At 42.1% G+C, this 26,119-nt stretch overlaps 1 protein-coding gene across 4 annotated transcripts in view; it reads right to left on the bottom strand.

Annotated features, from left to right (window-relative positions):
- The window catches only part of LDB2 (LIM domain binding 2), a 476,127-nt gene extending 460,310 nt beyond the window's left edge, over positions 1–15,817 (bottom strand). For all 4 annotated transcript variants that reach the window (XM_068277713.1, XM_068277721.1, XM_068277732.1 and 1 more), the window contains exon 1: positions 15,618–15,817. In XM_068277713.1, coding sequence (XP_068133814.1) covers positions 15,618–15,749 — 132 coding nt within the window. In that variant the 5' untranslated portion in view covers positions 15,750–15,817. The remainder of the gene's footprint in view (positions 1–15,617) is intronic.
- Between the last annotated feature and the right edge of the window lie 10,302 nt (positions 15,818–26,119).

Here is a 26,119-nt window from a genome sequence, read left to right as displayed (position 1 = left end):
TGAATATTTTGTCAGGGTTTTAAACCGCTTTAAAGGACATCCTAGGTGAAAATAAACTGATGAGAAAAACTATTGTATCTACCCTCAGTCTCCTAAAAATGACTTTTTTTTAGATATCTCACAGTTTTATTTTACATTTAAATCTAGTTTTTAAGTTTTTACTGTTTCATTATCTCTGCTCAATGACACATTCATTGAAGTATGCCAGAGCTCAAATCTATGAATTATTGACCTTTTTTATCTCTTTCCTGCTCTCAGAAGCCATTTACTGACAAGAAAGTGCTTTATGGCGGCAATTACTTATCAGTGGGGGTTATGACATAGTCTGACCCAGTCCGACCCAGTCCCGACCCAGTCCCGACCCAGACAGAAACTGTCACTTACATATCTGATGTTGAACTTATTCAGGCAGAGAAAGAAAAAAATGAACACAGCATAGTTATTTGTGTGCTTGGCACTGTGTATACACATGTCTATCTCATCATGTCACATGTCACCTCGGTTGTCCTTTAAAACATTTTCAGCAATGATAATGCATTGCTTATATAGTGTAGTTATATCAACAGGTTCCTATTACAGTAAAGTCACAGCGTTCTTAATTTTCAATAGGGTGGGAAAGGTCACCATTTCTCTAGCTTTATTTTTACTGTTTTAGTTAGGGCTAGTGTCCCATCAAAATAGTATATCAATTGATTTTCTTCCTACGTGGTAGGATTGAGAGCATTCAGATATTGGGGGGGGGGGGGGTCCTGATTCTAGGAAGGTTGGCTTGTGTTTCAGGATAGTCACCAGGAAGGAGGAGGGGCAGGTAAAGCACCAAGCAGGCTGTGGGGAGAAATACGTTTAAACACCAAGAAGAGGAAGTAGATGTCAGGGAAGGTAATTTCAGGTATCTGGGGGCAGGATTGGAGATACTGGAAGCCGAATGAACACTAGCGTCGACAACTTCCACATTGCTGTACAGATTATATTGTCTTGTCACGTAACTGTCCCTCAGAGGGGCTAGCAATCGAATCCCTATCATAGACATATGTCTATCTAGGTTTAATGTAGTGCATGTATTGTAGTCTAGGGTAAATTTTAGGAGGAAGCTAATCAACTTATATGTATGTTTTTGGAATGTGGGAGAAAACCAGTTTTCCTGGAGGAAACATGGGGAGAACATACAAACTCCATGCAGATAGTGCCCTGGCTGGGATTCGAACCAGGGACCCATCGCTTCAAGGCGAGACCACTAACCACTATGCCACCATGCTGTCCAAAGAGGGGTTTACTGAACATGGATCTGCTGTACAAGTTGGGCTGCACATAGAAGAGGGAGGTCACTCCCTATACAGCGCAAAGGGGGAATAACATACATGGATAGTGGTTGTAAAAAGAAAACTTTACATTACTAATGGTCTGTGGAATCAGGACATATTCATTTTCATACTACTGCCAAAAGGTTGGGACTGGATTTATCAAAACAGGGCATAGAATACAGGGAACAAAAAAGGTTCTAGTCTAGCTAGACTAGAACCTTTTCCAGTTTCTTTTTTCAATTATACTTTATTTATACGATGTAGAAGTAACAGCAAATACAAACAGAGCAACTTGCAATAATAAGCATAAAACAACAGAAGTAGAATTATACATATATTCACTTATGACAGAAGCAGTGGAAAAAAGCACAATAAATATAAAGTGGTTATAGAAAGAAAGCTACACAGAGACCACTAAAAATCACCTACTGCAAAGTGATTCATACATAATCCAGAGCTGGATCTGGTGAATTCTTAAAGGACTTCCGATGCGATGAAATTTAAACAGATTCTACTCACCTGGGGCTTTTTCCAGCCCATAGCAGCCGTCTCGTACCCCCGCCGCAGCCCTGGTCCTCCTCATTGTCCTGCTTTCTGCCTGTGAAGATCGCAACCCCACCGGCAGGTCTTCTGCGACTGCATGGGCATTCCTTTCCCTCACGTCCACGGCATCTGGTCTACGCAGACGCAGAATGTGCCAGTTGGCGTGGGCGCGAGGGAAAGGAATGCCCGCACAGGTGCAGAAAAACCAACCCGCAGGTGGGGTTGCAATCTTTACAGGTGGCCAGTGGGACAACGAGGAGGACCGGGCAGTGATAATTTCACATTGAAATTCACAATTACGCATCGTAATCGTGATGCAAAATTTCAGAGAAAATCGTAATGAATTTCGTATGTAATAGTAATATTTAATAATTTTGCGTACCTTTTTGAGTAATTTTTGCGAAATTTCGCATAATTTTGTGCCGATTTTAGCGGTTGATAGCAAAGCCCCCATACATGCTATTGCTACCAAAATTGCTACATACGTTAAAGAGACTCTGAAGCGACTTTAAAAACAGCTTTTTAGCTTATATTCTACATGGGCATGTTTGACCCAGCTAAAACGCCTCTCTCCCGCAGCTGAACGAGGGGTCTTTACCCCCCAAATCCCCCCCTGCAAAATCCACGGCCAACTTGGTCGTAGATTTTGCTCTTCCTGGAGGCAAAGTTAATGGCTGTAGCTCTGCCTCCATGCGAGCCTATCAGCGGTGGATCTCCGCCTCTCCCCCGCCCCTCTCAGTGAAGGAAGACTGAGAGGGGTGGGGGAGAGGCGGCGATCAGCGCTGATAGACATGCTGAGAGGCAGGCTAATGCCCTGCCTCAACAGGAAGCGATCCCCGGACACCACGGAGGGGATTTTAAAAAAATCGATTTTAAAAATGTTTCTAAGTTTAAAAACCAATTGTTCTTTGCATTTTTAAAAATCGATTTTCTCAAAAAGTACAAGGTCTTTTTGGAAAATTATTTTTCTGACTTGTACCCAATCCTCAACATGTGTAGCAATTGTGGTGTAAATAGCATGTACGGGGACTTTGCTATTCACTGTCAAAGTCGGCACGAAATTAAGCAAAAATTACATTAACAGGGAGTGGAGAAAAAAAAAAAAGTGGGTTGGCACTATGGTGATGGCTGGAGTGCTTAGGTAGACTTATAGGTGCCCTTACATCAGCGTAGAAATGCGTGCTCTGGTGTATACAGGTTATACAGAATGGCAGGAGAGGGAATAAACAGGAGAAACCGGCACTGCAAAATGGCTGATGATTTAATCTTCAGTATAGAAAAAGCACATACAAAAAGGTAAAAAACATTGCTGGCTGGCACAGTGAAAGTTTGTCATTTGAAGATAGGGTACCTGGTGGTGCGGTGGGTGCTGGTGGTTTAAGCCTGACGGCCGTTTCGCGCACGTCTGCGCAGCCTCCGTAGATGCGCAGACGTGCGCGAAAGGGCCGTCAGGCTTAAACCACCAGCACCCACCGCACCACCAGGTACCCTATCTTCAATTGACAAACTTTCACTGTGCCAGCCAGCAATGTTTTTTACCTTTTTGTATGTGCTTTTTCTATACTGAAGATTAAATCATCAGCCATTTTGCAGTGCCGGTTTCTCCTGTTTATTCCCTCTCCTGCCAAAAATTACATTAAATTTTATGCAAAATTACGAATGACTATACGAAATCAATTGAATTTACAAATCATAATTACGTGTAGACGTAATTGCGAAACTTTACTCAAATTTTAGCGTAATCATAATTAGCTGATTATGATTGGGAAGAAGCCCATTGTGAGTAAAATATGTTTAATTTTCATCACATCTGAAATCCTTTAAAAAGAAAAATATTTATTTCATGTAATTAATTACTTACCGTATTTTTCGGACCATAAGACGCACTTTTTCTCCCCCTAAAGTGGGGGGAAAAAGGCAATGCGTCTTATGGTCCGAATGTGCGGTCAGATGTAGCTTATCAGATAAATGCGTGGGGCTTACTGGAAGTAGCTAACGGCTGCATTCAGGGCTGCTGATAAGCAGTGTAGTGGAGGCTCACAAGTGGCAGTTCCAGCGTTAAAAAAGCCCCGTTATCCGTGTAAGGAAGTTCCCTCCCCGCAATCCCAGTACGTGTGGAGCTATCAGAGGAAGCCAACCGCGTTATGCAGAGCGGTGAAGACACACAGATCACGGTGCTCGTGGCAGCTGCAGTGTTAAAAAAAGCCCCGATAGCCGTGTAAGGAAGCTTCATCCCCCTCCCCACAATCCCAGGGCAGAGTAAGTACCTCTTCCAACAACGGAGATTCCCAAGCCGAACCGCTTGGGAATCCCACTAGGCGGCACATAAGCGATCTGAAGCTGAAGCCTATGACAGCCGATCCCACTGATTGGCTGGCGGGGAGAGGGAGGGTTAAAAAAATAAAACAAGAAATAGGGAAATGTATTGTTAAAAATAAAGCTCTGTTGGTGAGCAAAAAAGGGGGGGGATCACTTGTATGCTGAGTTGGGTGGCCCTGCAGTGAGCCTTTAAAGCGGCAGTGGCCTTGATTGTAAAAAATAGCCTGGTCACTGGGGGGGTCCTTAAGTGGTTAAGAGCACTTACTGTAAGTGACAGCTACATAGAAATAAAGTTATTTATTGCGCATTTTACTCTGGGACAAATGTACCTCCAAGACCTATGTGTATACATGCATTTTAACCTTCCTGGCGGTAACCCCGCGGTAACGTAGTTCGGGGTAAGCCACGCAGGAGGTTTTCTCCGGCCCTGCTCGGCCGATTTGCTTACTTTTTTTTTTGCTGGACGCAGCTAGCACTTTGCTAGCTGCGCCAGCACACTGATCGCCGCCGCCCCGTGCCCGATCGCCGCTATCTGTCGCGGCGCGCGAGCCCCCCCCCCCAACCCCGTGCGCTGCCTGGCCAATCAGTGCCAGGCAGCGCCGAGGGGTGGATCGGGACTCCCAATGACGTCCTGACGTCGCTGACGTTGGTGACGTCATCCCGCCCCGTCGCCAATCCTGACATCATTTCCTCCCTTACTCTGTCTTTGTATCATTGCCAGCCCCCTTCTCAGTCTTCAGACACTCCCACCCAGGTCTGCAGTAGAAAGTGCATTGAGAAATATTGGCCAATCAGAGTGAGACAGAGGTGTAGGAGGGAAAAATAGGAGGTAAAGAGGCTTCAGCCAATTAGGCTGCATTAGTTAAAGAGAACCTGAACTGAAAATAAAAAGTCAGAATAACCATACAGCGGTTATACTTACCCTCTGCGTAGTCTACTCCTCAATCCCATTCTCCTCTCCTGCGTTTCATTTGTCCACTGTGATCAATAAAATGCTCTGTCCTCCATTTTAAAAATGGCCATTATCCCATAACAGTTTACTGGTCAGCACACTGTTAAACTGCAATATCACTTACTTGAGCCATAAGGAAACATGGACATTTCCTTGCACATTCAGCTGTAACTGACAGCTGCTGACTATAACTGACTATATTTCAGTTCTGACAAAATATTGTCAGAACTGGAAGGGATCACTGTAAGAAGAAAATGGTGAGCTTCTGAGAGGAACTGACGGTGAGGTTAGTATGGAATATTCATTTGCAGCTACGTCATGTGTTTATTTTTAATAATTTTACTCGCTTCAGGTTCCCTTTAAGTCTGAAGGGAAAGTAAAAAAGGAAAAAAAAGAAAATCCAGCATGCCCTGCAACTTCCTTAGTGCAGCAGATGTACCAAATAAGAGCCAGGGAAACGAGGGAATTATGTTTTATGGGGATGGAAAATAAGTGTGATTTTTAACTTTTGGATTGCTTGGTAACATCCTTATTACTCGTTTACCAGATAAAAATAAAAAAATATTTTTTTTTATGCCTGACAGTTACTCTTTAAAAAATGATTTCTTATTTTTAATCTGCAGCTAAAACCGGTTGTAAGATCAAATGGCATTTCACTGCAACCTTGCCAACAGTGCTTCATTTGCAGTATTATTGCCATGAGTCTGTCCTGAAACCCTCACCACACTGTAGGGGTAATTAGTTGCAGGGGACAAAAGCCTTTACTCATTTCCGACAAAGTCTAATCCAATGGGTGCAATAGCCACGCCTATCTACCAGCTTCAGAGACAAATCAAGAAGCATTAAAGGACAATTATCAATGTTAACTAAATTCTAAATGCTACATACAGTGGGTTGCAAAAGTATTCGGCCCCCTTGAAGTTTTCCACATTTTGTCATGTTACTGCCACAAACATGCATCAATGTTATCGGAATTCCACATGAAAGACCAATACAAAGTGGTGTACATGTGAGAAGTGGATCGAAAATCATACATCATTCCAAACATTTTTACAAATAAATAACTGCAAAGTGGGGTGTGCGTAATTATTCGGCCCCCTGAGTCATTACTTTGTAAAACCACCTTTTGCTGCAATTACAGCTGCCAATCTTTTAGGGTATGTCTCTACCAGCTTTGCACATCTAGAGACTGAAATCCTTGCCCATTCTTCTTTGCAAACCAGCTCCAGCTCAGTCAGATTAGATGGACAGCGTTTGTGAACAGCAGTTTTCAGATTTTGCCATAGATTCTCAATTGGATTTAGATCTGGACTTTGACTGGGCCATTCTAACACATGGATATGTTTTGTTTTAAACCATTCCATTGTTGCCCTGGCTTTATGTTTAGGGTCATTGTCCTGCTGGAAGGTGAACCTCCGCCCCAGTCTCAAATCTTTTGCAGTCTCCAAGAGGTTTTCTTCCAAGTTTGCCCTGTATTTGGCTCCATCCATCTTCCCATCAACTCTGACCAGCTTCCCTGTCCCTGCTGAAGAGATGCACCCCCCGAGCATGATGCTGCCACCACCATATTTGACAGTGGGAATGGTGTGTTCAGAGTGATGTGCTGTGTTAGTTTTCCGCCACACATAGCGTTTTGCATTTTGGCCAAAAAGTTCCATTTTGGTCTCATCTGACCAGAGCACCTTCTTCCACATGGTTGCTGTGTCCCCCACATGGCTTGTGGCAAACTGCAAATGGGACTTCTTATGCTTTCTGTTAACAATGCCTTTCTTCTTGCCATTCTTCCATAAAGTCCAACTTTGTACAGTGCATGACTAATAGTTGTCCTATGGACAGAGTCTCCCACCTGTAGATCTCTGCAGCTCATCCAGAGTCACCATGGGCCTCTTGACTGCATTTCTGATCAGCGCTCTCCTTGTTCGGCCTGTGAGTTTAGGTGGATGGCCTTGTCTTGGTAGGTTTACAGTTGTGCCATACTTCTTCCATTTCTGAATGATCGCTTGAACAGTGCTCCGTGGGATGTTCAAGGCTTTGGAAATCTTTTTGTAGCCTAAGCCTGCTTTAAATTTCTCAATAACTTGATCCCTGACCTGTCTTGTGTGTTCTTTGGACTTCACGGTGTTGTTGCTCCCAATATTCTCTTAGACAACCTCTGAGGCACTCACAGAGCAGCTGTACTTGTACTGACATTAGATTACACACAGATGTACTCTATTTAGTCATTAGCACTCATCAGGCAATGTCTATAGGCAACTGACTGCACTCAGATCAAAGGGGGCCGAATAATTATGCACACACCACTTTGCAGTTATTTATTTGTAAAAAAAAATGTTTGGAATGATGTATGATTTTCGATCCACTTGTCATGTGTGCACCACTTTGTGTTGGCCTTTCATGTGGAATTCCAATAAAATTGATTCATGTTTGTGGCAGTAATGTGACAAAATGTGGAAAACTTCAAGGGGGCTGAATACTTTTGCAACCCACTGTATATTTCCCGTAATTAATAGCAAATAGTAATACAAAGATTTTTTTTCATCTTTTCATGTTTTATGTGATAAAAATATCATATTTATAGAGAACAGTCTGGGCATTACTTTGAAGGACTGTGCCCAGCACATCCAGCATACAGAAACTATCTTCACTGGCTCTATTACTGTGAGTAAAATGTGTTCAGAATGATAGAAAGCAGAAATATAGCTTCAAATAATCATCAGCTGTAACTCTGTCTGTGTGTTCCTCTCTCTCTCTCTCTGCCTCACAGTGTAAAGTAAACAGTTTACAGCCAGGTTACAATTCAGCACTTATGCATCGATGTCGCAATCCATACACAACCAAGCCTCCTCCTGCTCACAACTCCCCTCTGCCTACCCCTGCCATGCCCATCCCATGCTTGGCATGCTCATTGCCTGCCCACTGGTGATGTTATCATCTGGCCTCTGCTCCAATACTGAGTCCAAGAAGATTTCAGGTGAGTAGAGAGGGAGATACTTATCAAGCCATAGTCAAGCCCTGATTTGAACATGATGAATACTGGTATACAGAGTAATCTGGTCTGTGAAAGTCGCCAATGCTGTCTACCATTCAGTCTTACTAGCAGACCAGGAAGCAGTGAACTATAGGGTTGTATGAGAAGCAGTGAAATCAATGATGCCATTACAGAGATTGTGAATGCCAATCTTTATGTCCAGCCTGACTGTTGCCTTCCCTAGATGGCAGCTCAAGGTAAAAGAGGAGCGACAACTTGAGCAGAACCCTGGCACAGCCACAAACGTTGGCACCTTTTGCCTCTGTAAGGGTTAAAAGCCATGCCAATACTTTCTGTGCTCTTTCTATGCACATCCTGTGCTAATCCCCCTTTTGACTTTGCTTTGGGTACTTAGATAAAAAACCAACAAAGACATTTTAATATCACAGAAAGTCAGAAACTCTCAATGTCTTATATCAAAATCCGAAGCTAGATGTTATAGTGAGATTTTATGAGCATTGTGACTCCCAACCAGGTCTAAATTGTTGGTTTTGAGTTTTAACCCATTAGCAGCTTCAATAGAGTTTTCTTGTTTGAGATACGGACACTGCTTTTGCCCTCAGTCAGCAGAACTCGTTGTGCTGTAAATACTTTGGAATGCTTTGCTCTCTCCCTGCTAACAAACAATACAGACTACTATATACTAAAAGCAGAAGTCCTCTATTATTGTCTCACACTGCCCCCTAGTGACAGGTGGCCATAAATACACATTACAGCAGTGCTCCATCGTAGCAAGCTAATGTAACAAATAAGAAATAAAAAAGTGCTAAAAATAAATTGGCCTGGAGCACTTCCAAGCCTCTTAATACTGTAAGTTGGCTGCTAAAGGGTTAAAGGTTCAAACATTTTACAATATTTTTAATGGACACACGTGTAGAACTATCGTTTTAAAAATCATTGGAGAATATCGGAACACGTTATACAAAGCAAAATTGTTTAGTTCAATGCATTCAGATAAAGTTAAAGAAAATAAATGATCCCAACCTTATTTACAGTTTTCACAGTAAAGTGGAGATAATTTAAAAAAAAACAGAAAATAAAGAGCAAACTGAAAGGAAATTATGATTCTTCTTAGTTTTTAACCAGGTCAGTATAGCAGGTATGATAATAGGACGACCGGGTAATTACGTCAGTTTGACAAATAACTGCTAATTGTCAGTACTTCTCCAAACTAAGGTTCGTATACACGTCCGATAAAGATCGTTCGTTACGAACGATTCGTGACGTTTACACGATATTCAAATTAGACTGAAAAGATCGTTCGTAATGAACGATTGTGTACACACGTGAACGATATAAGTATAAAGTACTGAACGACGAACGATAAAAAAATGCGTGCGCAAACGGAAGTGACGTTATGACAGGCAATAAGAACATGCGTTATCGGACGATCTTTGTACACACTGCAACGATTGAACGATTATCTTTCGAAAAAATCCGCCGGGTTGGATCGGTCCGATTGAACGATAACGATCGTTATCGTTCACAAAAACGATCGTTCACACTTTTTGAACGCACGATTATCGTTCCGATTGTCGTTATCGTTCATTTTTGAACGATCGTTATCGTACGTGTGTACTCAGCTTAAGATTTTAATAGGTAATGATAACAATTACATTCCAAATGGCAATTGTTTCCTAAATCTGTTGCCTATACAACACATTTAGTACTGTAATTAGAAAGTGTTTCTGAGAAAAGAAATGTATCTGGTAACTTAAGATCAACTTCAGCTTTTCTTCTTTTTAAATGTTATATTCAAGACAAGGATGGTGTTTATTCAATTGCATACCTTTTTTTATTGCTCTTTGCATCTTAGTTGGACAGATTACCTTATTTCCTAAGGTGACAGCATGGACAGGAAAGGAGGAGCCTTTTTATTGTGGACAAAGAGAACACCAAAATCTAATCAGAGTTCTAACCTAACCCTAATGTAAGTACACATGATTAAGTACACATGATTTTCTGACCTAAACCTAATGCTAGGTACACACGATGCAATTTTCTGATAGATTTACTGTCAGATCGATTATTTCCAACACGTCCAATCTGATTTCTGATCGATTTTCCACGTGTTTTTCCGTTAACTTCTATGAAAAATTGATCGGCAATTCGATCGGAAATCAGATAGAACATGTTGCAAAAAATTGATCTGACAGTAAATCTGTCAGAAAATTTCAGTATGCATAATACATGCATTTAAAAAAAAACTCCCATGTAAAATCTAAAGCTATTAAGATAAAGTTTTGGTGGAAGTTAAAGGAAATCTGAAGTGAAAAAAAATGTATTATGTAATGAACTGTATGTGTAGTACAGCTAAGAAATAGAACATTAATAGCAAAGAAAATAGTCTCATATGGTTTCCAGTATCGAAAGAGTTTAAAAAAAAAACTTCAGTTGTTATCTATGCAAAAGAGCTTCTCTGAGCTCTCCAAAGTTGTGTTGGAGAGCTCAGATAAGCTCTTTTGCATAGATAACAACTGAAGTTTTGGGTCAAAGACAGCCCTGTTTTCTGAAGCACTTATAAATCAATGAAACAGTGAGCAAACAGCTTCAGATAAGGTTTTACTGCAGAGGAGTTCAAAGAGTCATTAGCTCTGCTCTGTTTCATAGTTAAAATGCAGTGTGGTTTGTAATTGCAAGTATGATAGAATGATGCAATTTTTTGTTGTTGTTATAACTGAAAATAAAAATATGAGATTATTTTCTTTGCTACCAATGGTCTATCAATTAATTATCTGTACTACACATACAATTCATTATATCAAAAGTTTTTGTCATATCAGTGTCACTTTAAAGCTGATGACTTGAAATCACTTAATCAAACCCCTATAATAAAACTTAACATACTTATCAATTCTGTGGCAAGTGTCTGAGGGTGACAGCGTGTGGCACTTGTGCCTGAAGTTGCAATGGCTTCTGGAGATAAGACACAATGTTATTGTAGTGGCCTGTAGTAGCCACTTTACCTGATTTTATTGCAGAACTTGGTGTGATTTGCCTTCTTAAAACAAAAGGAAATTTGCAATAATTCAGTTATAAGTGAAAATTTGTTGTTCCCCACAATGCACTACCACTGAATATGCAAATTATCCCTTTCCACCCTTGTTAAGCCAAGCAAGCATCCAGAACCGCTGGTGTATAACAAGCCTATAGCTTTAAGTTTTACACAGTCATATCAACCCCTCATGTAGACAGCCTGTTTCGGACTTTTGGTCCTCATCAGTACATGGCAGGGATTGATAAGGCTGTATGAAATAGGGCTTGGACCAGTACAACAGAGTAACGAAGCAGCTCAGGGCGACCCAAACTTCTAGGAATGTATAGGGGGATAAAAGCCTGCCATGTACTGATGAGGACCAAAAGTCCGAAACAAGCTGTCTACATGTGGGTATGATATGGCTGTGTAAAACTTAAAGCTATAGGCTTGCTATACACCAGCGGTTCTGTATGCTTTTGTAAGGCAACAAGGGATAATTTGCATATTCAGTGGTAGTGCATTGTGGGTAACCACAAATGTTCACTTATAACTGAATTATTGCAAATTTCCTTTTGCAATATATTTGCTTTGTATGCATTTGGTAGAATACCTTTTAAAGTACGCAATTATGCGCAGTGCGAAGCGTAGTGTATGCGGATGCTTATGCCCGCATGCAGAAAATTGTATGCAATAATTCCTCTGTAAATGCTTATAATGGGAACTCTTCTATGCGTACATTACCCTTTCCAATGCGTAAGCATACAATCGCACGCAGAAAATTAGACGCGAGTAACGCATTCGTAGTTCACTACGCAATACACATGTTACCTACGCATAGTGGGCGTAAGCTACGCGTAGCGGTAGTTCTCTACGCGTAAATTCGTAAGCGTAGTTTTGAAACTGCACCTATGAACTACGATACGTAGATGCGCACTACGATGTGTAAATTCGCACTGGCGTCGTTTCTGCTCATCCCTGGTTGAATGATCTCCTCTAGAACATGCCAACTCCCTGAAGGCCTCTGAATATTTTCTTGACTTAAAGGGGAACTTCAGCCTAAACAAACATACTGTAATTAAGTTACATTACTTATGTTAATTAGATTAGATAGGTAATATAATTTTTTACCAACCCTGTTTTAAAAGAACAGGCAAATGTTTGTGATTCATGGGGGCTGCCATCTTTGTCATGGGGGCAGCCATCTTTTTGGTTGAAAGGAGGTGACAAGGAGCAGGAGACACAGTTCCAACTGTCCTGTGTCCTGATAACCCCTCCCAGCTGCACACGCTAGGCTTCAAATGTCAAATTCAAAATGTAAAAAAAAAAAAATTGCACCAAAACAGCAAAACGAGAGCAACAACTTCAGAAATCCCATCATGCTTTGCACAGCATCAGGGGAAAAAAGCCCGGGCAGTTTTCTTCTGTGCAGCTAAAAATGAGGCTTGGATAAGAGAAACAAAGTTCTGATGCTGTGATACTGTTCAAGAAACACCAAGCCTTTTCAGTGCTGCTGAGTCGATTTTTAGTCCGGATGTTCATGCCCATTCTCATGATTGCTGTAGTTTGAGTTTGTTCCCTGGCAATGTGTTGTGCCACACGTTTCCATGTGGGGTTGTGCAGTCTCTTATAACAAAACCAAAGACCAGAGAAATCAAAATACACAAGGTGCGTGAAGTCAAAACGATGGTTTCTTCTTTGCTTGTCCACTGTGGTTGTGACGTGACATCCAACCAAATGCAGATATAAAGGGGCCTTTACACCGAGATGATGCACTGACTATCATTTCTCTTGTTATTGAATGCATTGTTATTTAAAACACAAACGCACTACATGGGAAGCTGCTATAAAACTCAGCAGCCAAGGCTAGCACTATACCAGAATTGAGGCCATTTCGGCAAGGAAGAGTTGTTCCACAGAAAACTGCATGTCTACTGGACCAGAACAGTAGCCAACAATATTAAACAGAAACAGTGAGCTTATCATCACACCAGTGACAAAGTATAGCCCACTGCACTGTCACATGTATCCAGTACACAAGGATGCTGAACCGTCATGTGATTTCAATACACAAGACCACTGCACTGTCACACATTTCCAATATACAAGGCCGCTGTAATGTCACACGTATCCAATACAAAGGACACCTGCACTGTCTCACATTTCCAATACACAAGGCCACTACTCTGTCATGTGTTTCCAAAACACAAGGATGCTGAACGGTCACACTTTCCAATACACAAGGTTGCTGTACTCTCAAAAATGCAAATTCAATTCCTTATTATGTTTCATTCATGATGGCCCCATCACTTGTATCCTTGTCTTCTGAAGGTGAGTCAGACTATCCAGACCACAAGGGAAATAACTGGTGGGATTTCAAGTGTGCTGGTGCTGTACAGAAAATATGCCCTTCGCCCTTTTCACTAAGCCCTCCCCCATTCCAGTGTGAGCACACAGCTGGGGCAGATCCCTGTACTGCCATTAGGGACATGGGCAGAAAGTGTAGGAATTGTTTTTCCGTGCCCCTTTTCAGAGAAATAAAAGCTCTCACTCACTGATTTTTAAATAAATAAATAAAATAAAAAAAAAACATACTGATGGAATATACTCTTCTGTAACTTTGTTCTGACTTCAGCTTAAGGCTTCACTCTTAGAAAAGCAAGAGCAGTCTGGTATCAGAGTGGAAAGCTGGCGAGTATTTGAACATGCAAACTCAATTCAGATAGTGTCCAGATTTCAATCAGAGACCCTAGCGTTGCAAGGGGAGAGTGGTACCCACTACGCCCCCCTACTGTCCAGTGTGCTCACTGTCAATACATAGGTAATTATCTGCCAAATTAAAAGCAGCCTCTGATGACACTTATTGCGGAACTGGTAGGGCAGAGTGGACAGTGGACAAGGTGATGGTGTCCAAAGTTTTATATAAGGTGAGAATTTTTGGGTCATTGTGATAAGGGCCCATATGTAAGTGTCAATACAAGTTTATTTAAGCTGTGAATTACTGTTATCTGCTCATAGAGAACTTGTGCACTGAGATTGTGTTTTATCTGATTGCATATACATCGATCTTGGGAGTGCTACTGGATTTAATGTATATGATGATCCATAGAGCTGAGGCAGAACAAGACTGCCCTTGGCCTGGTGGCGACATTCATATGCTTAGACCTTATAATCTGGGTCTTTTTATTTCTTGGTAACCCTACACTTTGATGGTTGTTGGTGGAGGTACCTCCCTACTAGTGCTGAAGTTTTGTAGTGCCCATGTTCACTGTCTTCAATTTTTGTACTACCTGTGATGACTTCAAAAGACCCTGTAGAACTATTCATACCAGGTAGTCTGGCACAAGTCATCAGAAATTCCACCATGAAATAAGTGCTATTAAAAGAAATCCAAACTGTTTCACCTGCCTCCAACGCTTTAGCAAGCTGCTTTCTATCTTGGCAAACTCACGTAAATAAACATCATGTAAAATGTCACGTTTTGTTGAAACTCTTCCACACCTACAAGCCGTTGATATCATTCAGCTGTGTGGACCCAAACGCAGCAGGGTGGCGACAGCACACATTTGGATACAGGTGTCTGGGGAAGGTGGGGGGAGGAGGGGTGTGCTTGAGTTAATCCACTTCACACACTTTTCAACACTTTACAAAGTGAGTTTGAACTGCGTTCCCCCAATGAATCTATTCATTCAGCGGGACCAATTCACTCCAAAATCTATTCACTCATGTTTTGTTTGACAAATAAAGATTTTTCACTGTTAATTATGGTTGTAGTTTGAAAAACAAAACAAAAAAAGAATCACAGATTTAACTTAAACGTTGATTCTACTCTTATCAATAAGTCTGTCATTCTCCGAAGAACTTGCCTGGCCAAATATATTCAAATTGAAGTAAGTACAGTAGAGATCGATATTGTCCAACGCACATCTGAGTTCCTGTCTGGTAATCCCACAGAGGACCACTGCCAACTGTCACTTTTAAACCTTCTTTAGCCTCAACTGGCAGCTAACGCAGAACAATAGCCAGCCAGCAAAGTTACATAAATGTCATATAGCTCATTTTTTCCCCTACCAGCAAAGGAACTTTTACATATTGGTTTGGCAATGTTAGCAACTCTTTTACAGCACGTAATACTTACTCATACTTAATATTTCTTTAGGTGACTATGCCTTTTTAACACACTCATATGCAATAGATTCTATCTTACTTAGAGAAATAGATATCTTAATAGCATTAGCAAAACCTAAACAACAAACAAACAACTAAACACAGTTGAGAAAGACTAGAAGAGTGATAAAGAAGTCAACTTTACATCCAAAGTACCTGGACCAGAATGATAGTAAACACAGAGGATTTCCTTGTTTCTTACGGAACACAATGAAAACATAGGGAATTGGGAAATGTTAGCAAGTAAAAGGTTTGCCAGCAAGTGAAGCAGACAGAGAATGAGATAAATACAGTGTACAAGGCTATGCCTAGGCAAAGGTTAAAATGACTTACCTCTGTACGAGATTGCAGCCTCTTGTTCAGCTCATATATGCGATACTCTGGCTGTACCATGTACGGAGAGTGTCTTCTGTAAAAAGGGGCAAAGGGAGAGGAATAAAAGGGGTCATGCTGAGAGCTGGACATATTCTTTCTTCCTTCCAGAGAATCAGGGCAGCATCAGCATCCATAAAGAGCACATGGACTGTGCGTTCTTCCCAGCATAAACTAGCAGTATGCAAAGCCTGCCTGAGAAGTGCTTCTATAGCAAGACACAGAGGAGAGAGAGGGGGAGAGAGGGAGAGGGAGCCAGAGAGAGAGAGGAGAGAGGGAGAGCACTGGAGCGAGAGAGCCGCAATAGCTTCAGGCTACACTGCCTGCTTTTAAAGAAGCAGTATATACATATTATATATATATATATAGATATGTGCAGAGAGGGCCACTTCCTGTCCACACATGGGGCTGCCTTCTTGCTTACATTGTTCAAGGCTGCTGCTTTTTAATTGTATGAGAAAAAGTCCTGTAGCAAACTGAGAGTTTTTGCCTAATAAATTTACATATTTCTTTACATCCTGTCTCATTTTTATTCAATGTATGTAGAGAGTTATTTATTATTAATAAAAAACCAAGCCTAGTTAGAGTGTTACTTCCAATTTAAACCAGATGCATTTATTTTGGGTTTTAACCTTTTAAGAGTGTTACTTAAAATGTGTGTGTGTGTGTGTGTGTGTGTGTGTGTGTGTGTGTGTGTGTGTGTGCGCACTTGTTGTAAGCTATTGTGTGTTATGTATAAGTGTCTGTGTATAAGTGTCTGTGTATGGATGTGTAAGTGTGTGTCTGCTGTAAGCTTTGTGTGTTATCTATAAGGGTGCGTGTGTGTGTAAGTTATAAGCTTTTGTGTGTTATGTGTAAGTGTGTGTGAATAAGTGTCTGTCTGTGGTTCTGTGTGTGTCAGCTGTAAGCTTCGTGTGTTATCTATAAGTGTGCGTGTGTGTGTGTAAGTTATAAGCTTTTGTGTGTTATGTGTAAGTGTGTGTGTATAAGTGTCTGTCTGTGGTTGTGTACGTGTGTGTCAACTGTAAGCTTCGTGTGTTATCTATAAGTGTGCGTGTGTGTAAGTTATAAGCTTTTGTGTGTTATGTGTAAGTGTGTGTATACGTGTTTGTCTGTGGTTGTGTAAGTGTGTGTCAGCTGTAAGCTTCATGTGTTATTTATAAGGGTGCGTGTGTGTGTAAGTTATAAGCTTGTGTGTGTAATGTCTAAGTGTGTGTGTGTGTGTGTGTGTGTGCATAAGTGTCTGTCAGTGGCTGTGTAAGTGTGTGTCAGCTGTAAGCTTTGTGTGTTATTTATAAGTGTGCGTGAGTGTGTGTGTGTGTATGTGTGTGTGTGTGTGTGTGTGTATATGTGTGTGTGTGTGTGTGTGTCTGTGTATGTGTATGTAAGTTATAAGCTTTTGTGTGTTATGTGTAGGTGATTGTGCGTGTATAAGTGTCTGTAAGTGTGTGTGTGTGTGTGTGTGTGTGTGTGTGTGTGTGTGTGTGTGTGTGTGTGTGTGTGTGTGTGTATAAGTTTCTATCAGTGGTTGTGTAAGTGTGTGTCAGCTGTAAGCTTCATGTAAGCTTCATGTGTTATTTATAAGTGTGTGTGTGTGTGTGTGTGTGTGTGTGTGTGTGTGTGTGTGTGTGTGTGTGTGTGTGTGTGTGTGAGAGAGAGAGAGAGAGAGAGAGAGAGAGAGAGAGAGAGTTGTAAGCATTTGTGTGTTATGTGTAGGTGTGCTTGTATAAGTATGTGTGCATATAATTGTGTGTGAATGTGTATGTACTTATAGGTGTGTGTCAGGGTGTTGTGCAAGTGTATGTGTAAGTGTATTCGTTGTAAGCATTTGTGTGTTATGTGTGAGTGTGTGTATATACGTGTCTGTACATGCGTGTGTCAGTTGTGGTTGTGTGTTATGTGTAAGTGTATGTGTGTTTCTTGTTGTGGGTGTATAACTGTGTGTGTGTAAAGTGTAGCATGTAAGTGTTCCAGAAGTGATTACATGTGTGTAAGTGTGTGTATAGGGTTGTGAGTAAAAGTGTGTTTGTTTAGGTTGTGTACAACCTTTATACACACACTCTCTGCTCTATGGCCTCCCTGCTAACTGTTTGACTCCACTACAGTCCAAAAATGAAATCTGATGCATTGCTCTCCTTCTGCTTCTCTAGCCCTACCCCACTCAGTCAGTCTCTTCCCTGGCTGGCTGCCAGTTACACAAAGAATACAATTTAACCACTTCGCATCCAGGCCTTGTTTCCCACTTATGGACCAGAGCAGTTTTTACATTTTAGCTATGTCACTATTTATTCAGCAATATTTTTATTCCTATTTATAACACCTAAATGAAATATATATTGTTTTTTCATGACAAATTAGGCTTCATTGTATGGCATTTTTTCCCTCAATCAATTCTGTTTTCTATGCAATTTAATTGGAAAAAGAGGAAAAAAAATTGAAAAAAACACATTTTTTCTCAGTTTTACCATTTCCGGTTTAAAAATAAAAAGCACTACTGTAGATAAAACACACAAATTTTGTTCGGCTATTCTTACCATATATCACAAAACTTACATTATGTTCCTGTCACAATTTATGGTGAAGATATTTAATTCTGAAATAATGCTATGGTGTGTATTTTTCACTATGAACTGAAAAAATCAAAATATTTTTAGTGGTAAAAATTAATCGTATTGGTTCAGGGAACATACAGTATATTGCGTTTCACCAATTAGTGCTGCATCAGATAGTGCCGGAGGTTTTGCACAGGAAAAGCCCAATCCTGCACAGCAGTGCTTCAGCTACAAGATGCATATCTACTGACTCGTGGCTTAGATGAAGTCACAGAGGACGTAGATATACTGCAGTGGTGGATAAAGTGGTTAAAAGTCTGATGCTCGCCTACAAAGCATTTTATAACCTTCTCCTTATTTAAATAAACGTATTTACAGATACCACCCTACACACAATCTCCGCCCTACTAACAATGTTCTCCTGTCTTCCTCTCTGGTCACTCTTGCCTACAAGACTTCTCTCCATCCTCTCTTCTCCTATGGAACACCCTCCCTCAACACTTCCACTACTCACCCACACTTACCCTTTTTAGGCACAACCTGAAAACTCACCTCTTTAGGCACCTCTTCACTGTCTCTCTTAGGACATCCTGGCAACTGACCACCACTTTTCCATCTCATACACAGCTTCCTTTCACCTATTGCACTAACCCTAAACTCAATTAGCCAGGTGTAACGATTGGGGAATTATTTCCGTGGTCAGCGCACAGGACGCGCACCGACACTGCGAAAATCCTCCACAAGCGTGTAAATTGTCAGAACCAAGCTTGGGTGCGATGCACCTGTAGAGGGCAATTCCCACCGGCAGATGGAGCTGTGGAGTGCAGAGGAACACAGCCTCTGCACGGCCACAGATGCCAGACGGGAATTGTACGAGTTGAAGCAATGCAGGGCAAGATAGCCCTTAAAGAGAGAACACAGAGACAGAATGTATGTGTGTCCACCAATCTAGTCACCACCCAGCGATGGCGAACATACAACAACGGAACCGAAGTGGGAACGCAATCGCAAGAGTAGCAATTGCTAAAAGTAACACAAGACCGAATCAAAGAACACAGAGACAGAATGAATGTGTGTCCACCAATCTAGTCGCTACCCAACCCAGCGACGGTGAACACACAACAACAGAACCGAAGTGGGAACGCAATCGCAAGAGTGGCGATTGCCAAAAGTGACACAAGACCGAACTAGACTGAGCACAAGTGTAGAGAAAGAGCACAGAGACAGAATGTATGTGTGTCCACCAATCTAGTCGCCACTCAGCGACGGCGAACACACAACAACGGTAACGAAGTGGGAACGCAATCGCAAGTGTAGCGATTGCCAATAGAGACACAAGACCGAGCAGGACAGAGCATGAGATTAGCAAGAAAGGCACAGCAAGCAACAACAATCAAAACTTTAAAGAAAATAACAAACGCTAACTAAACGCGAACACCGCACTCATTCGCAACAGCAAACGCGTTAAAGACACGATCACCGCACGTTAGGCGCGCAGTGATAAGCGTGCCACCCTAACTAACCAATGAAACACAAACATGAAATAGAGAACGCGAACGCTTGCTAATTGGTTACCTCACCGAGCCTACAGCAAGCGTTCGTACCAGACAAGACAGAGAGATGGGGCTACCAGTAGCAACCGCTGCTCTGGCTAGCACCCCTAAGGCAGAATACAGAAGGAACCACTGCTTCTACCGCTAGAGCGGATGCGATCCAGACAGACAAACCGATGGGGCTACCAGTAGCAACCGCTGCTCTGGTTAGCACCCCTAAAACAGAATACAGAAAGAAGCACTGCCACTACCACTAGGGCCAATGCAATCCAGACAGATGGAGCAGCCAGTAGATACCGCAGCTCTGGCCTACACTCCCAGACAGACAGAACGATTTCCTGTCGACCACCGCTGGCGACAAGACAATCGAGACAGAGAGACAGAACAAGGCAATACAGATAATACAACCTAACTGCACTAGAAGGGATGCCTAGTGCAGTCCCAAGGAATTACTCTAAGATAATCTAGCAAACAATAGCAAGGATGATACTCCAGGAGAGTTTAGCAGGAACAAACCATCATGACCAGCAAGGAATTCTGGGAAGAAATGGCTTTTATACTGCAAGCCATCAGAAGAAGCAGCTAAGCAATTTGCATGACAAGCATATGCAAATTCCTCAGCAGCAGAGCAACTCTGAACTTTGCAAAGCGAAGACAGGTCTCTTTTCCAGAGACCTGTAGCACTCAGACCTAAAGAATGGACAAGCAGCTGTCTGCCCGTGCAGACAGCTGAGCAGATCATTACACCAGGGCTCTCTTCCCCTATGGTCTCACAATGTTGTGTAATATGCATGCATATCTTCCACCATTAAGTCAAAATCTGTAAAGGTGCCAATAAATGGTACAATTTTTTCATCAGGTGCAATCTTTTGACACACTTTTTACGATCAAATTGTGTGTGGCGAAAATCAATGTAAAACGATTCTATGGTCAACTGGAACAGAAAATTGAATCAATTACAATCATATCTGAAGAGAGAACATGCCCTAATTGACCTGTGTTTTGGGAACAATCGGTAATTACTATCCGATTACTTACCATCGTAAAAAGTGTGGTGAAAGATTGCATCTGAAGAAAAAAATTTACCGTTAATGGGCACCTTAATTGCTTTGTTCAATGCATAAACTGTAATCCACCCAATCCACCATGCATTGTTATACCTTGTAATCTATTGATCAGCGCCACGGAAGATGCTGCTGCTATGTAAATCAATAATAAGAATATAAGATTGTGTGTCAGCATGTAAGATAAATATATTGTCAGCTAGCTATAAATGTCTTAAGGTGGCCATAGACCAGGCGACTTGGTGGCCGATCGACCATTCGATTCGATTATTATAATTGGAAGAGAATCGGTGCTGCCAAGTGCATGCCCGATCGACGGACTGAAATTAGTCACATTAATTGGCCGGACATGCACTTACCTCTCCTGTGTCGTGGTGTTCGTCCGTCTTCCGTCTCTTTTCTATTAGCCGCATACACGCTGCTGGCACATAGCACGCCGCTGCATAACATGTCACATGCCACGCCGGAAGAGTCTATGTGCCCAATTGAAGAGAGGTGGAAGACGGACGGACACCACGAAACAGGACAGGTAATGTATAAATACACAATACAGCACATATACTGTACATTACACACATACAGCAGCAAGGCCGCGAATACGGCGGGCTCAGGCGATTCCAAAGAGATTTCATGCTGCAATCAATCGGGAATCAGTCTGTAATCTATGGGCAGCCGACAGATCTCTCTCAGATTTTGTCTCCTACTCAAATCTGCCCATCATCGCTAGATGTCTGGCCACCTTTACATTTATTCCGGTGTATATGTGTAAGTCTGTATGTGTATAAATGTGGGCTCATTTGTGTCCCCACGAATATGTGTGTGTGCAGTGTGTGAGTATAAAGATGTGCGTGTATACGCTGTACGTGTGCAGTGTGTGAGTATAAGGATGTGCGTGTATACGCTGTACGTGTGCAGTGTGTGAGTATAAGGATGTGAGTGTATATGCTGTATGTGTGCAGTGTGTGAGTATAAGGATGTGAGTGTATATGCTGTATGTGTGCAGTGTGTGAGTATAAGGATGTGAGTGTATACGCTGTACGTGTGCAGTGTGTGAGTATAAAGATGTGAGTGTATATGGTGTATGTGTGCAGTGTGTGAGTATAGGGATGCGAGTGTATACGCTGTACGTGTGCAATGTGTGACTATAGGGATGTGAGTGTATATGGTGTATGTGTGCAGTGTGTGAGTATAGGGATGTGAGTGTATACGCTGTACGTGTGCAGTGTGTGAGAATAAAGATGTGAGTGTATATGGTGTATGTGTGCAGTGTGTGAGTATAGGGATGTGAGTGTATACGCTGTACGTGTGCAGTGTGTGAGTATAAGGATATGAGTGTATACGCTGTACGTGTGCAGTGTGTGAGTATAAGGATGTGAGTGTATACGGTGTATGTGTGCAGCGTGTGAGTATAGGGATGTGAGTGTATACGCTGTACGTGTGCAGTGTGTGAGTATAAAGATGTGAGTGTATATGGTGTATGTGTGCAGTGTGTGAGTATAGGGATGTGAGTGTATACGCTGTACGTGTGCAGTGTGTGAGTATAAGGATGTGAGTGTATACACTGTACGTGTGCAGTGTGTGAGTATAAGGATGTGAGTGTATACGGTGTATGTGTGCAGTGTGTGAGTATAGGGATGTGAGTGTATACGCTGTACGTGTGCAGTGTGTGAGTATAAAGATGTGAGTGTATATGGTGTATGTGTGCAGTGTGTGAGTATAGGGATGTGAGTGTATACGCTGTACGTGTGCAGTGTGTGAGTATAAGGATGTGAGTGTATACGCTGTATGTGTGCAGTGTGTGAGTATAAGGATGTGAGTGTATACGGTGTATGTGTGCAGTGTGTGAGTATAGGGATGTGAGTGTATACGCTGTACGTGTGCAGTGTGTGAGTATAAAGATTTGAGTGTATATGGTGTATGTGTGAAGTGTGTGAGTATAGGGATGTGAGTGTATACGCTGTACGTGTGCAGTGTGTGAGTATAAGGATGTGAGTGTATACACTGTACGTGTGCAGTGTGTGAGTATAAGGATGTGCGTGTATACGATGTGCGTGTATACGCTGTATGTGTGCAGTGTGTGAGTATAAGGATGTGAGTGTATACGCTGTATGTGTGCAGTGTGTGAGTATAAGGATGTGAGTGTATACGCTGTATGTGTGCAGTGTGTGAGTATAAGGATGTGCGTGTATACGCTGTATGTGTTGCGACCGCATCGGGGCCCTTGGGTCAGAGGGGCCCCAAAAGACCTTCCCTCAACTACAGTTTTAGCTCTCTATTGGTCCTGTGCTCATAATAATCACTTCTAAAGATACGTTGAATAGTAGTAATCATTAACAAACAGTTCCCCATCCCCTTCTTGCACCTGTAGTTGCCATTGGCAGGTTTTGGTGCACCGTATCAATTGTTATGTATAGAGTCCTTGGGGGGCCCCAATGTAAAACTTGCATCGGGGCCCACAGCTCCTTAGCTACGCCACTGAGGTTGTGAGTGTATATGCTGTACGTGTGCAGTGTGTGAGTATAAGGATGTGAGTGTATACGCTGTACGTGTGCAATGTGTGAGTATAACTATGTGAGTGTATACGCTGTATGTGTGCAGTGTGTGAGTATAAGGATGTGAGTGTATACGCTGTACGTGTGCAGTGTGTGAGTATAAGGATGTGCGTGTATACACTGTACGTGTGCCGTGTGTGAGTATAAGGATATGAGTGTATACGCTGTATGTGTGCAGTGTGTGAGTATAAGGATGTGAGTGTATACGCTGTACGTGTGCAGTGTGTGAGTATAAAGATGTGAGTGTATACGCTGTATGTGTGCAGTGTGTGAGTATAAGGATGTGCGTGTATATGCTGTACGTGTGTAGTGTGTGAGTGTAAGGATGTGAGTGTATACGCTGTACGTGTGCAGTGTGTGAGTATAAGGATGTGAGTGTATACACTGTACGTGTGCAGTGTGTGAGTATAAGGATGTGCGTGTATACGCTGTTCGTGTGCAGTGTGTGAGTATAAGGATGTGAGTGTATACGCTGTATGTGTGCAGTGTGTGAGTATAAGGATGTGAGTGTATACAGTGTATGTGTGCAGTGTGTGAGTATAAGGATGTGAGTGTATACAGTGTATGTGTGCAGTGTGTGAGTATAAGGATGTGCGTGTATACGCTGTATGTGTGCAGTGTGTGAGTATAAGGATGTGAGTGTATACGCTGTACATGTGCAGTGTGTGAGTATAAGGATGTGAGTGTATACGCTGTATGTATGCAGTGTGTGAGTATAAGGATGTGAATGTATACGCTGTAGGCGTACAGTGTGTGAGTATAAGGTTGTGAGTGTATACGCTGTACGTGTGCAGTGTGTGAGTATAAGGATGTGAGTGTATACGCTGTATGTGTGTAGTGTGTGAGTATAAGGATGTGAGTGTATACGGTGTATGTGTGCAGTGTGTGAGTATAAGGATGTGCGTGTATACTCTGTATGTGTGCAGTGTGTGAGTATAGGGATGTGAGTGTATACGGTGTATGTGTGCAGTGTGTGAGAATAAAGATGTGCGTGTATACGCTGTATGTGTGCAGTGTGTGAGTATAAGGATGTGAGTGTATACGCTTTACATGTGCAGTGTGTGAGTATAAGGATGTGAGTGTATACACTGTATGTGTGCGGTGTGTGAGTATAAGGATGTGAGTGTATACGCTGTACGCCTGCAGTGTGTGAGTATAAGGTTGTGAGTGTATACGCTGTACGTGTGCAGTGTGTGAGTATAAGGATGTGAGTGTATAAGCTGTACGTGTGCAATGTGTGAGTATAAGGATGTGAGTGTATACGCTGTATGTGTGCGGTGTGTGAGTATAAGGATGTGAGTGTATACGCTGTACGCGTGCAGTGTGTGAGTATAAGGTTGTGAGTGTATATGCTGTACGTGTGCAGTGTGTGAGTATAAGGATGTGTTTGTAAACGCTGTACGTGTGCAGTGTGTGAGTATATGGATGTGAGTGTATACACTGTACGTGTGCAGTGTGTGAGTATAAGGATGTGAGTGTATACGGTGTATGTGTGCAGTGTGTGAGTATAGGGATGTGCGTGTATACGCTGTACGTGTGCAGTGTGTGAGTATAAGGATGTGAGTGTATACGGTGTATGTGTGCAGTGTGTGAGTATAAGGATGTGAGTGTATACGCTGTATGTGTGCAGTGTGTGAGTATAAGGATGTGAGTGTATACGCTGTACATGTGCAGTGTGTGAGTATAAGGATGTGAGTGTATACGCTGTACATGTGCAGTGTGTGAGTATAAGGATGTGAGTGTATACGCTGTATGTGTGCAGTGTGTGAGTATAAGGATGTGAGTGTATACGCTGTACGTGTGCAGTGTGTGAGTATAAGGATGTGAGTGTATACGGTGTATGTGTGCAGTGTGTGAGTATAAGGATGTGTGTGTATACTCTGTATGTGTGCAGTGTGTGAGTATAAGGATGTGAGTGTATACGCTGTATGTATGCAGTGTGTGAGTATAAGGATGTGAGTGTATACCCTGTATGTGTGCAGTGTGTGAGTATAGGGATGTGCGTGTATACGCTGTACGTGTGCAGTGTGTGAGTATAAAGATGTGAGTGTATACGCTGTATGTGTGCATTGTGTGAGTATAAGGATGTGAGTGTATACGGTGTATGTGTGCAGTGTGTGAGTATAAGGATGTGTGTGTATACTCTGTATGTGTGCAGTGTGTGAGTATAAGGATGTGAGTGTATACGCTGTATGTATGCAGTGTGTGAGTATAAGGATGTGAGTGTATACCCTGTATGTGTGCAGTGTGTAAGTATAGGGATGTGCGTGTATACGCTGTACGTGTGCAGTGTGTGAGTATAAAGATGTGAGTGTATACGCTGTATGTGTGCATTGTGTGAGTATAAGGATGTGAGTGTATACGCTGTACGTGTGCAGTGTGTGAGTATAAGGATGTGAGTGTATACGGTGTATGTGTGCAGTGTGTGAGTATAAGGATGTGTGTGTATACGCTGTACGTGTGCAGTGTGTGAGTATAAGGATGTGAGTGTATACGCTGTATGTGTGCAGTGTGTGAGTATAAGGATGTGAGTGTATACGGTGTATGTGTGCAGTGTGTGAGTATAAGGATGTGAGTGTATATGGTGTATGTGTGCAGTGTGTGAGTATAAGGATGTGTGTTTAAACGCTGTATGTGTGCAGTGTGTGAGTATAAGGATGTGAGTGTATATGCTGTACATGTGCAGTGTGTGAGTATAAGGATGTGAGTGTATACGCTGTATGTGTGCAGTGTGTGAGTATA

Source organism: Hyperolius riggenbachi, chromosome 1, assembly GCF_040937935.1.
Source record: "Hyperolius riggenbachi isolate aHypRig1 chromosome 1, aHypRig1.pri, whole genome shotgun sequence".
NCBI classification, from domain to species: domain Eukaryota; kingdom Metazoa; phylum Chordata; class Amphibia; order Anura; family Hyperoliidae; genus Hyperolius; species Hyperolius riggenbachi.
The sequence above is the reverse complement of the archived record's forward strand: the minus strand, read 5'-3'. Positions and strand labels throughout refer to the sequence as shown.